We start from the raw sequence: 13,465 nt of genomic DNA on the forward strand, positions 1-13,465 counted from the left end.
GTCCGGGATGATGCACGTCTTTTTATTTTTACCGTAGCTGTTTTGATATTGGAGTAAATGCTTATTTTCGAAACATCCCCATTTCTTTGAAATGGTTTCGTCCGTTTATGCAACTGTTACTGCGCTAATGACGACCAGTCGCGCTGTCCTGATACACCGCGAATGTGCGAGTGTTCCCTGTAGACAGTCCCGGGAGTCATTTTTTTGCACATTCCAGGAGCCAAACCAAAATACGTTCATGAACCGAGTCCAAAAAACCGAAACGTGAAAATCGGATGATCGGACCTGATGTACATTTCTCTTTCTATAGATTGTACACACAATACACACATCTTTAGATAATCTGGCCATGGCAGGTTAAAAAAAAAGTAACCCTGAATCATACTAGATTAGCGTAAATGCATGTTAATGCGTTCAAAACAAGAAAAAAATTGTTTCCGGGTATTAATCTCTTGAATCACGGCGCTGAATATTGACGCAAAAATACTAAGTATTTCGGGCATCGCGCGCCCTTCCCGCGTCACGTGTAGGCATCTCGCATCTCTGATTGGTTGTTGCGTCTTAAGATGACTGAGCCGACGCGCGTTTAAACAATTTTTCTTTGTTCGATTTATCACACTTCACAGAGAATTGTCGCCAATGGCTACTTCTTTTTGTTGCAATATATAATACTTCACGGAGAATTGTCGCCTATGGCTTCTTGTTCTAGTTACAATAGCTTTGTAATGTAGTTATAAAATAAATGTTGTAGTTATAATAGCTTTGTAATGTTGTAGTTACAATAGCTTTGTAATGTAGTTATAATGTTGTAGTTATGATAGCTTTGTAATGTTATAGTTTTGATATAGCTACAATAGATTTGTAATGTTGTAGTTTTGATGTAGTTACAAATTATAACTTTGTAATGTTGTAGTTATAGCTTTGTAATATTGTACAATGTAGTTATAATGTTGTTACAATAGCTTTGTATTGTTGTAGTTATAATGGTATAGTTAGAATAGCTTTGTAATGTTGTAGTTATAATGTTGTAGTCAGACACATGCAACAGTTATTATGCATACATGTATATCATTTGTAACTTAAAACAATCTACTTATATTAATAATTAATTGTTTAGCAAGTGTACTTAACATGCCATAGACATGCCATTGATATGGTCCTCAAATACAGTTAAGATGTCCATCATTTAAAAGCAGAACTGTTCAATTTAATGTCTGGGTAAAAAAATCATGACTTTTGGGGGACATTTTTGTTTCATGGTTTGGTGATATCTTCACAAAGTTAACAGTTACAGAACATTTGTGCAAGTACTCTTTTTGTTTTTCTCACATACATGTACACAGACGCACACACTGACACACAGACAGACAGACAAACGCACACACACACAAACACACACACTGACACACACATACACACACAGACTGTGTAAATGGACGTTGAAAAAGACGTTTACCAGGCACACATACAGAGTGTATTGAACCCTGCTACTCATCAACAGTTTGGTGTAATATTGCGCACAATTATTATTTATCCATGATACAAAATGCGGATTAAAAGTAAAATTCTATTCTTTTCTATTATCTTACAAACGGAATTCTTGTACCAAAGTAGACTCCACGATATCAGATTTCCAAAGTTGCGTATTTTAGCGTGAAAGTCTTGATAAAACCAACTTCCTCATTTCACATAAAAAAAAATTGGCAAGCCTGAACATGGGATTCTTCACCCATTTGGGTGTTATTGGGGCCTTCTACTACGTTTTGCTGTGCATCGCAGCACAACCACTTGTAAAAGGAAACATCAAAACTACCATAGAAATCCCCCCTATATTTGTGGTTCATATCTCACCTACATATGAGCGCCTGACCTGGGCCTCTAGCGGGGCCAAACCGGACAGTTGAAAACGCAATAACGTTTGAAGGTTAGGTTAAATGTTCTCTCATTTGTCACCTGTGTGGCAAATATTAACCACGTCTGCCGGTTCTAGCAGCACGGAGAAACCAATATCAGAGTCATAAAACGATCAGCGCGAACCCCGCTCGGTAACATGACTCTGTCGGCACAGGTAATAAGACCGGGGTACTTGGGCCACGTCTGCCGGGCTGATTTATGTCATGCGCACCGCGCGCGCCTGGACATTTTCACGCTAAGCTGGGCTTCTACATAAATCTTCATAACCCTAGTAATAATAAACCAATTTTCCCATCCTTGTGGGGTAATTGTGTCCTGCTGGAGTGGAATAAAGTGATATGTAGTTTATGTGAAAATTATATTGGACAATTGTTCAAGGCTATTGCGCATCCACTGAGCGAGACCTGTCTGATACCGCCGGCATATCAACTGGCCAGGTTCCGCTCTTAGTGTGCGGCGAGCGCGGGCTACAACTAGCGCATGGACCCACCAAGAAACTTTGACACATAAAATTTTATGAGGTTATCTATTATGTAAAGACCTGATTTTTCTATTCCGTCTATGACGCTAGTAAACCTCTAGTACAAATTTACCTGCAACCCCGCCCCCGGTTTCTCAACTTCTGTGAAAAGAACGTTTATTTTATTTGAACATTTATTCAAGAATATTCAGTCATTTACTCAGGAAATTTGTTTCTGCAGAGTTAATTTGGATAGAGTTCGGTAGTTTTCAGGAACGTGTGTGTTGTTTTTGGCACGAAACAAGTTTTTGCGAAGTGTTTGTGTCGGCAGCAGGTCCCAGGTGTTGTGTGGCCGAGATAACGGGCCGGCTGATATTGCCTCGCCCTGGGCACTGCCACCGCAGCCCGCCACAAGTCCCGCAATCCGTGTCACAGCTTCTGGGGATGTCAAATCATCAGGAGTATGGAGTATCGAACAAAAAACTCACTCCTGATTCAAATGTGTCAGAAAATTCTCTGACTTTTCAACTTTATTATTAATAAACCAACCAAAATATCAAATTTTCAACCGATTGAAAATCCCTAAATCCCCTGTGCGCCGCCGAAGTGACATGATGCGTGCTTTATGTAAGGAAAAGTTGAAAAATGCTCGGAATAACAAGTCACTTTTAATCAATGACTTGCATGGGCGGAGATTCTTATTTTCCGTTGGACAGTTTCCACCGTTTCTGGCACCATTGCTATGGTAACATTTACGATTTGCCTGCCCTCACGGTACAGACATGTTGACCTGAATCTGTGGTGTACAAGATCTCAGCCCACCTGCCAATCACCGGTTCAACTTCACTACACCCCGTCGGACCAAAATCAAAACCAGGGCAGCGATTTTCAAATACAAATCATTTCAATTATATCCAGAATCTATCTGCACTCATTGGTTACTTTCCAGTGTGGGGTACTGCGGATGGGACGTCTTGAATGCATTAGGGCAGACTCTGCCGGGAGCTGGAATCTCGCCTCCGCATGCAACGAATTCTGAGCTAAACACTGACAAATTTGAAGTTCATTGGCAGCAAAACAGAGTCTCAACGGGTTGGGTTGCTGCGGGCCATGTAGCGGCTCCAGTTGACGGCTGTGGCCACCTTCCCGCGCCCTGCCTCTGGCAGCAGGAGCCGGGATAGCTAACGTGGCTGCCACGGTGTCCATCATGCCTCTTATTTACTGCTCTTTCTCCCCTCACGTCGCCATTTTCATTTTATTCTCTAGTATTGTAAACTTCACATGTAAGATGATGAAAGCATTCTGCAATCTGAGATATAACTACACGAATAAGATATATATACACCATGGTGCCAGAACTTTCCACACGACATAAAAATTCGTTCATAAAAGAAATGCGTGCTGTCAATACTATATAAACGCAGAGGAAATTCTCCCACCCTTGTCTGTTAAGCCGCAATCGCAGTAGTTTATATTTCCCCCCGTTCTGACGACTTTGTGACATGAGTGAATTTCTCTCCAGTCCCATCCAGTACGGATGATATATTGGGCCGCCATGTAACAGTTTATCTGGGATTGACACGGAGATAAGATCGCCTGTTGCTACCTCTCCTCGCCCGCCAGGGCTCCCGCTGTGTGTGAATGGCCCCATATGGACAACCAGCCAGATAGCGCCGACCCGCAACAAACTCTGCCCGAAAACATCGCTTTCCCAACTTCTTCCTTTGTCGTTTTTTTTTTCTTCCTTCCCGTGTTTCCTGCAGTTGGGCAGCAGTGTTTTTCCTTGGCTCATGATTTTCGTTAGAAATGGCTGGTGGTAAGTGAGAGTAAGTCACTTGGGAGAACTACGATACTGATAGCACATATGATATACCCGGTACTTCAAAAGATGGCTTGATCTAAAACTTTCTACAAAAAATCATTTGCCATATCAAAAGCATATTCCCTGACTAAGTGTAAGCGCTAATTTCTGTTAACGTTGTAAATGAATCGTCAGGTCTACGCCTGTGTTTTGATGTTTAGTGTGACGAAAATGCGGCCCACAAAGTGTGGACAGACAATTTCACCTAAAAGGTATCTTTTCTTAAACAACCAACGTGTCAGTCCTGGTTTCCTAGCCACTGAGTTAAGATTATAGTGGCAGTTTCGTTTTAGAGTAAAAATCCACAACTTATCAATGCAATACATTTAATGGTTGAGGGTAGTACCCGTACCGTTACACGTTCAACTTAACTGGCGATATCGGTACAAGCATACGGCAAAGGAAGAGCTCTTTATGATCTGAAAATGACCACAGATACACTGTTTGTTATACCAACTCATCATCATCATCCTTGCACAAAAACCAGTACACTTTCGCTTCTTTGTCACGCTGAAAACATTTTACTTATAATTTGACGCTGATGTACATTGAAAAAAAAAATAACAATCGTCATTTTTTTTGTTCTGAACGCCAGGTTTAACAATGCTCGTTTTGAGGCAGGGGACGTCCCGTTTTCACCGTGTTACAGACTAACAAAGCGCCCGAAACGCTGGAAACACTTGGGCGTGGACAATGACAATTTCACGACCCATAGACAGCATTAGGCGGCATTGTACTAGTTCAACTGGGAATATAGCCGTTTAACACTGACTAGAGCGCCAGCAAGAAGCGGGACGGCACGACAGTATCTTTAAATACAGAACACAAACCTTTGTTTCAACTACTTGTGTAGGCATATGCCAAGTAAAGCTATTTTACAATTTACAGCATACATTTCATATCGAAATAGAATGAAAACTATTTGCAAATTTATCTTATAATCTGACGATACGGCAGATCAGTTCCCTACTAAACGCCGTTTCACGACTAGGGCAGTTGCAATACAGAAATTTCGAAGCAATTCATGTAACGTATAACCAGTACCATACAGGTCCGAAACATGAAGCCGAAACAACGGCATATTTATACACATTCCTACAATATTAAGTCGGTGACAGTCTGTGTTATTAGGCATGACAGTGCGCCCGGCGGTGTGGGGACATGTGTAAATGTTTTCGGAAAGGTTTTTCAGACTCCCTGTCGGGAGAACTTCGGCTGCCTGCTTCCGGAACTAGACGCAGTTTTGACCCCTGCCTCCGGACTAGAAGGAAAAGTCTCAATCCTACATATACACTTCGCAAAGCTACGTACAACTATCAAGAGAAACTTAACTGCAAAAATCCTACTTCTTAGATTTTAAAACCGACCTGTTACCGTCTGTAAACCTGTCTTATTTTACGTCTTGCGTTCACCAATAAGTCAGGAATTGTTGGGAAGATCAAGACATCAACAGAACAATATAGACTTAAACACAGAACATAAAAAACGTACTTATAAAGTTGATAAATATGAATAGCGATCATCTGTTGACTTTCGAAATAAAAACCAAAGTCTAACCCCAGGTTTCCAACTTTTCCTAACCTCACGCGCGCGTTTGTGTGTGTGCGCGGACATGTACGCGTACACAGGTATTTGTCAGTTAACCACAGAAATGTACACTCACAGACAGTAGTGTATACTAGTAATAATATGAGTGAGTTAAAGTGGTATGAAAGGTACCTGACTTTAAAGGATGGGTGGAAAGAGGAGAGACTGGTTGGTAGTTAATAATGACCACAGAAGACCGTTTGAAATGCTGTATTTCTCAGACACAGTTGTGGGAATCTGTACGCACACTTGAAGGAAATTATTGCTTTGTCGGACATTTTTCTGACTGTATACTATACATGTATCATACCAACACCTAACTACTGGTTTGCGATATCGCCTGGTTTTATTATACGTCGATTTTCCCATTTCCTGGATTGTCATTTTTAGGTATAGTTACAGATTTATTAATATATGGCAGAATGGTACACTTACATAGACAACTTCGCCATCTATGACGATGTCTCTTAGATTCTGATGATAAAGGAACAGAATTTCGAACTGATATCGCTCAATAAGTGCCGAGGGGTGTTCTGCCGGTTTAAAAAAAAACAATAATAATAAAAAAGAAGGAAAACTAGACGAGAGAAAAAAAGAGTTATCTTAACTATTTTTTTTAACTTTTCGACATTACTGAGACATAGGCATAGGAAAGATTTTAATTCAGGTATAAATTTCAAATAATAAAGAAAACTAGACAGGAGAAACAAGGATTCTTAAGTATTGTCTTTTTTAATAACTTTTCCAATTGTTTGGAGGAAAGGAGACAGAAAAAGGATGTGTCACGCTGCCCACGACAGGTTTCTGTCCAAGTGCTTCCATCAACCCACACCTGCCAACTTGACGCATAAAATAGAATAAGGACATAAAGGGGAGAACAGGGTCTTTTGCCTGCGTTTTTTCCTGCCTTTTCCCTTGGGAACCGTTGGTACAACAAACTGTACATACATCGGTCATGTACATGTGTTGGTACGGTGTGCTCTGTGGGACGGTAGGCTGCGGTAGGGTGCCGCCCCACAGGTAGGGCCCATCCCGGGCGGGGGGACAACTCACTCCGCTGCGCTGCGCCAGGCAACCCGTGCTGGGACGGAAAAATCCCCCAACTCTATTCTTGTGTAAATCAAGTATTGTATCCGTGTTCATGAGAGAGAATGGCTGGAAATGAGTCTCTCTTCTTCTGATCCAATATTTTGATAGTTTTTGTGTCCACGGAAAGGTTGCTGAAGAGAAGTTTAGTATAGCCGGGTATGGGTGGACTGCCCGTAACATGGGATAATGACGGCAAATCTCTCCTCTTACTACCGCAAATTACGCTTAATCTGACACCAGACAAATCAGCATCCCTGCCCACTGGGGATTCCGTGTGGGGGTTTTCGAGCAGACCGTACGGACTGATCAACCGGGCGGCACAACTGTCGGTAAAGGCGGCGCCTCGTACCACAGAATATCGGCACCGCGAACAACATAGCTATAGCCTAAGGTACCGTAAAGCACGTAAAGAAGGTACTAAAAATCAAGGGATCGCATATTTGTACCTACGGACCATTACCGAAATACAAACCCTTCGAAAAGGAAGACAAGTTGAAACACGCCCCTTTTCTGCAACTTGATCATACTTTCCTCAATTTGATAGTCGATTGTATGAAAACTAGTTCATAGAAATGTACATGTACTACTCAAGATTCAAAAGCTAAATATTCCTAGTTAGTAATATTTAATTATATTAAGTCTGTATAGAAGGAAGGATGATGTGTCCCTTGATAATATACACCTTGCAGTGGTCCAAATTATGTTACTTGTGATTTGGGTGCGGTTAGAAAAAGTCGCCTGTCTTGATTCTATAGCCAGAAAATTCTAAGTTTAGACTGAATAGTCGCTAGCTGCCACCATGCCAACTCCACTGTACTTGGTTGCACGAAGACCTTGTGTATGATAATCTCTAAGCAGATCTTTTGGTGGTTGCAAAGACAGTATCAAATTGGCCCGGCAGTGCCATTTCCCAGGCAATTGCCGTCTGTTTAGCTGGCGAAAAATGATACCAGTACAGAGAAGAAAGTTTGATAAAAATGTCTAGAAACACGTCGAAGCCAATATAATGCCAAAACCTCTGCTTGGTCGGTATGTTTGTAAACGTTCGTGCTCGGGACAGCCTACATGTATGTCTTGTATGTTGTAAATCTTTCCCGAGACAATAGCGACCCCAGGCTTTATCAACAGTCGGGATAGCGCGCGTGGTTATTGCCCTTGATGAAAATCTTGGGAAAACATTTAGCTTTGCGTAGGAAGGTGGGCTAAGAAAATAACTCGTTTCTCGGCCCGCCCACAAGAGCAGGTGCGGACCGAGGACAGCCCGCTCCGTTACCGGGCAGTCTCCTTCCCGTTACTCCCTGTGTGTACTTTCGGGTGTCGTAACAAGATCGAACTCGAGATTGCAGAGAGGTACAACAGCCCCGCCTTCATACTGCCGTCTGACTCTCCCGACAACACAAGTCTTCCACAGAAACTAGAAAATGTCGGCTGTACAAGCTATTGCCATGTGTGCTCACGTAGATAGAAAGAAAACAAACATTGGCAGGTCGGGACCAACGTCCGCCGCACTTCTGTTCAACCACACTATGTGTAAAGCCGGACAACAAAACGGCGTCAACTCCACAACCACCTCAGCACAAAACCAACGCTTTATGCCATTCTACAGACACGTATTCAAGAGAAAACTTCACAGAACATTTGGACGAGGTTTTTACATACTTGATCTGTTTAAGCCCTAAAGCTGTACCCGTTTGGGAATAGGTTGTGTTCACTCTAGGGGATATTATGTTATGATATTCTCATTACATGCCCCATGGAAAGTGACGCCTACTGTTTGAATTTCTATTCCCAGGCGAGCCAATATTCATGTGTGAAAACTGTTGTATAATGTACTCCCCGGCCATTGGGACTTCATCGGGACTTTATTGTATACGGTTAAAGGCACTGGACCGTTTCAGGGCTTTGTATCCAAGCTTGAGGTGGGGTTGGGGAGGTACAGAACCCGCTACACCAAATCCACACGGCACCGGTATGCCGCTAGTGGGACAGGTAGCCTCCCGCCAGGGCCAGGGGGACTTAGATGGGGGATAGAGAGGACTAGTCCGTACTTCTGACTAGCCATCTTATGTGTCATATACATTCAATGAATATCTAATTAGTGTTAACATTAACACTGAAATTATTGAATCATTTCTATACCACATTCAGTTAAAAACATATGAATGTTGTACTCACTTTTCGTAATCTGACTTGCAGTATAGTTTTCTTTCCTTGACATAACAGGACCTGGCTAGCCGCTGCCCGCACACAGCACACTGCAGACACTTCTCGTGCCAGCAGTTGTCCCCGACTTTTAGAAGAAAACGGTCGGCGATTGGCTTCTGACACCCGGCGCACATCTCCTGTTTGGCGGCAGTGCCTGAGGGGTTGCCAGACCCGGGACCTGGGAACAACATGGCAGGACAGTAGCTTTGTCAGGACATTCTCTGGCCTCGGGCAGACATCATTCGTCAAGTTACAGATCGCTGGTTCAAATAACAGCTTAGCGCTACGGCGCTGTTAGCAACAGCCTCCCCGTAGCCGAGGTTTAGTTTTCCATTATTCTCCTGACTCCAGAAGACGGGAGGGCGGCAGGCCTTGTCCGGGACGTGGCCACCACTGCTGTCCCCTGGCGACCTTCACACCACACACGGCCTAGTCTGGCGTACCAGCTGTCTCATACAAACTACCAACCAGTTTTAACAACTAGAAATATACTTCTGAAGTGTTTTACAGAGTTGCAGAAAGTTTTCTCTTTTGCAGTTCTTCTGTTTATCATACAATATCACCTTTAGAAATATTGTCCACAGAAAGTTGCCGTGCACAGTATATATGAGATATGTATCAGGTAATGTAGACGTAGCCTGCACATGATAAAGTTTACATATGCTTTGGTTTTAGGACGATGTAACGCGGGGCTAGCAGGCAGTGAGGTACCGGGAACACTGGCCTACAAACCCGTATGTTGAAGCTGGGAGAACCGTGCCTGGGTCCAGTACCGCCCAGTTTGGAACCAGTAACATCTACTTCATAGCTCAATGGACAACAGTCTTCACATGCATTAAAAGGTTTTGTAAGGATAGGAATGTCTGCAGGACAATTTCAAAGGATACAGAAATATGGTTCGATGATGCCTGATTTGACACAGTGATGGCCCCTACCGGATATATATACAGGAAAACAACACATCAATGAACACCTGGTCGGGAGACCCACAGTCCGGCTAACAGAACCAAACGGTCTCCACTGTCCCTCTGTTACGTGTCCTCGGGAAGTCGTGTCTAAAAAGGCCCTGAGCGGCTGGATTAGTGTGTCTTATTTTCACATTTAGCGTCGTAGATTCAGTTACCTTTTGTTAGATAAATGTTGCCTTTCGCTAAGCGTGGAGAAACGTAAACCCTTGTTTGAAGACCGAGCACAGACACACACGGACAGGCGTGAACCGGACGTCAGGCCACGTAGTGTGGTATCGCTTGTCTACTCACAGATTGTATCAAAAATTAAGGTCAGGTTGTAACGGGAAAATGTGCGAATGAAGAATTTATCTGTAACCGTGAAGGAATTGGTTTCCTTACCCAGAAAGTCGCCCATGTTGCCGTTATTGTCCAGCTCTGCTCCACCGTTGACAGTAGGCGTGAGTTTGAGTTCTTCCATCGCGACCTGTTGCCTGGCACACACAGGGAAGCAGAACGGTTTATAAGGACACGCTTGTTGCTGGGAATTTGCACGGTGGGGACCCCGTAAATCGGACCGGATCCCCAGGCTGACATGCTGCGCTGGCTTAGCCCGGCCTGATACCGCTGCAGTCGGCACACATTTCCTCTGCACAACTCTCGTAATACGTCTACAAATCCTCGGTCTTTAATAGCTGGTCTACTGCCCCATACACAGAGCAGTCGAGAAGGAAAATTTCTTGTCGTATTTCAAAAGTTTACCCTATGCATTATAAATCACTGTGAATACTGCTGATATAATTATGATGTATACAAATATACTTGAAGATATACAGTGCTAACAACTAAGCTGCTTGTGTATAATATGATCGGGAAATTTTGTTATTAATATAACATCATTGCTTAGGTCCGTCCCCCTCCCTACGACTTAAGTTAAGGCGCGCTCTTGACATTTCACCCCGTGTCTCCGACTACATAATCACCGCTACAAGAACCCACTTGATCCGTACAGCAGGGCAGGATCCCGACCCTGATCGTACTCTCAGATCTAACAGTCGGCTTACCTGACAGACAGACGCACGGCACTCCCCGGGACAGGACGGTAGCTCGTACGGTACGACAGGCCTGAACTTACTCCTGCACGCCGAGTGCCCAGAACTACAACAACCCCCCCCGGCGGACCCAATCACGTGGCCCGGTAGGGTTGGAAAGTAGGCGGACCACTGTCAATCACCACGCCAGCAGAATTTATGAGTCGACACGTTCTCGGTTCTACGGAGCGTTAGAGACCGTGTGCCTGCGGGGCACGGAACCAGGCAAGTGAGGCTGGAGTCTGTGAGTTTATCCCTCCTTCAGCCTCGCCGATTCCAGGCTATTCACGGGTTAAGGGTCAAGAAGTGTGTACCCTTGTTGTCCAATAAACATCCGAGAAGCAGATCATCTGATTACGTCCAACCTGGCAGCGTTTGCACCACTAGTTCTCTCCTGTTCTTTGTGCCGATATTTTCCTGTATATCTCAGGGACCGGGACAGAACCAGAACCAGACAGAGAGTTGACTTTACCAGACTGTAGTAGTATATATACCGCGGTACGTTCAGCTCTGGGGCTGTAAAATGTGCCGTTATCACAAAACGTTATCGGACGCGTTGGGCCAACGTGGTCAAACTAGCAGTTTGATTGGGTAAATACCGGCATATCAGTTACAGAAACAAACCATCACTCACACAGAGGGCCGGAATAGAGAGCTGTTCGGGGGAAAGGGTTGTTTTTAAGGCGGAAATAACAACGACTAAATTTTATCGATGTTCTTACAAATCAAGTCTTTTGTCAACATCAATATTTTATTGATGCATATGGTCTTGCATCACGGATGGTACATGTTAGTAGTCTGGTACCACGGCTCATTGATGTGGCATGTGTTAGTACACCTGTACCACTGTCCGATAAGGGTACAGAACATGTGTGAATCACTGTCCACGAATGGTACTTGTGTGTTGATAGCATGGTACCATCATCCACAGATGGTACAAGTGGGTTTTATAGTAGTAAGGTACATTTGTATAACTGTCGACTGATGGTACATTTGTGTCAATAGACAGGTACCACTATCACATGACCCTCACATGCATGTCAGTGGTCCTTTACTGTTGTCCTCTGATACTTGTGTATCACTAGTCTAGTACCAGGGTCTACTGATGGTATATATGGGCCAATGTATGTACATGTATGTCAGTACCATCGTACCATTGTTCGATGATGGTACCTGTATCTGTCAATAGTCTGGTACCACTGTCCTATTGTGTCTTTAATCTGGCACCACTGTCCGATGGTATATGTGTGTCCAAAGTCTGGTACCGCTGTCTTCCACTGTTCGATGACGGTACACGTGTGTTCGAAGTCTGCTACCTGAAGGCCCGACGATGGTACCTGTGCGTCTTTAACCTGGTACCACTGCCTGACAAAGGTACCATGACAATGCGTCTTTAACCCGGTATCACTGCCTGACGATGGTACCATGACAATGCGTCTTTAACCTGGTACCACTGCCTGACGATGGTACATAATGCGTCTTTAACCCGGAACCACTGCATGACGATGGTACATAATGCGTCTTTAACCCGGTACTACTGTCCGATGATGGTACATAATGCGTCTTTAACCCGGTACCACTGTCCGATGATGGTACATGTACGTCTAATCTGGCACCATTGTCCATTGATGGTACACGTGAGTCCATAGTATAGGCATTACTGTTGTTCCTTTAATCCTGCGTGCAATGATTCATGTATTACAAACGACACGGCGATGTGGTTATTTATATATACAGCACCAGAACGTGCATGTCCTCTCCACGGCAGCGATGGTATCACCGTAAGCCCCTCCTCCGACATAGCCCGGCGTTTGTTTGCCTATCAGACAGCCCCGTGCCGGCACTTTGTAACCGCCTATCTCGGTGTTTGTCAACTCGGCCTGTCGTAACCAGATAAGCCTCCAGCAGTGTTTGTTTCTCTCAGGCCAACAACTGCCGTGGATTGGTTGTCTGCATTGACGTCGCCATGACTGGGGTGTGAGTGTGCGAGCAGGTAGGACCGAGCTAACTTCAGAACGGGGGTGCGGAACTGTGATTTGGAAGACTTTATTATTTAGTACATTTATTTAGTGCTTAATTTTTACGTGAAAAGAAAACGTGTTAGAGTACAAATCCTGTTGATCGTATAATGGGATAGAAGGGGTGTTAGAGCCCATTTTTGTACCATAAAGAGAATTGATAATTCTGGTAAAGATGCGTCACATGTACAATTAGTACATGTCAATGCAGTTACCACGCTTTTTTACGAAGACAATTCTTTTGGTACTACAAAATGGTATGAATAACTTATAACTAATTTGGACTAAGGGCA

The 13,465-nt window shown here is 43.8% G+C and overlaps 1 protein-coding gene across 4 annotated transcripts in view; it reads right to left on the reverse strand.

The window, feature by feature from the left end:
* The window catches only part of LOC109462586 (LIM homeobox transcription factor 1-beta-like), a 57,554-nt gene extending 45,719 nt beyond the window's left edge, over positions 1-11,835 (reverse strand). Inside the window, exons 1-3 of one of the 4 annotated variants that reach the window (XM_019759142.1) lie at positions 11,128-11,833; positions 10,466-10,557; positions 9,087-9,294 (exon numbers count right to left, since the gene is read on the reverse strand). In XM_019759142.1, the coding sequence (XP_019614701.1) occupies positions 9,087-9,294; positions 10,466-10,544 (287 nt within the window). In that variant the 5' untranslated portion in view covers positions 10,545-10,557; positions 11,128-11,833. Of the gene's footprint in view, positions 1-9,086; positions 9,295-10,465; positions 10,558-11,127 lie in introns of all 4 variants that reach the window. The other 3 variants (XM_019759144.1, XM_019759145.1, XM_019759143.1) reach the window with 3 other exon arrangements.
* Positions 11,836-13,465: the final 1,630 nt, after the last annotated feature.

The sequence above is a fragment of the Branchiostoma belcheri genome, unplaced genomic scaffold (genome assembly GCF_001625305.1).
Source record: "Branchiostoma belcheri isolate BF01 breed outbred unplaced genomic scaffold, Haploidv18h27 scaffold119, whole genome shotgun sequence".
In the NCBI taxonomy this organism is placed as follows: Eukaryota; Metazoa; Chordata; class Leptocardii; order Amphioxiformes; family Branchiostomatidae; genus Branchiostoma; species Branchiostoma belcheri.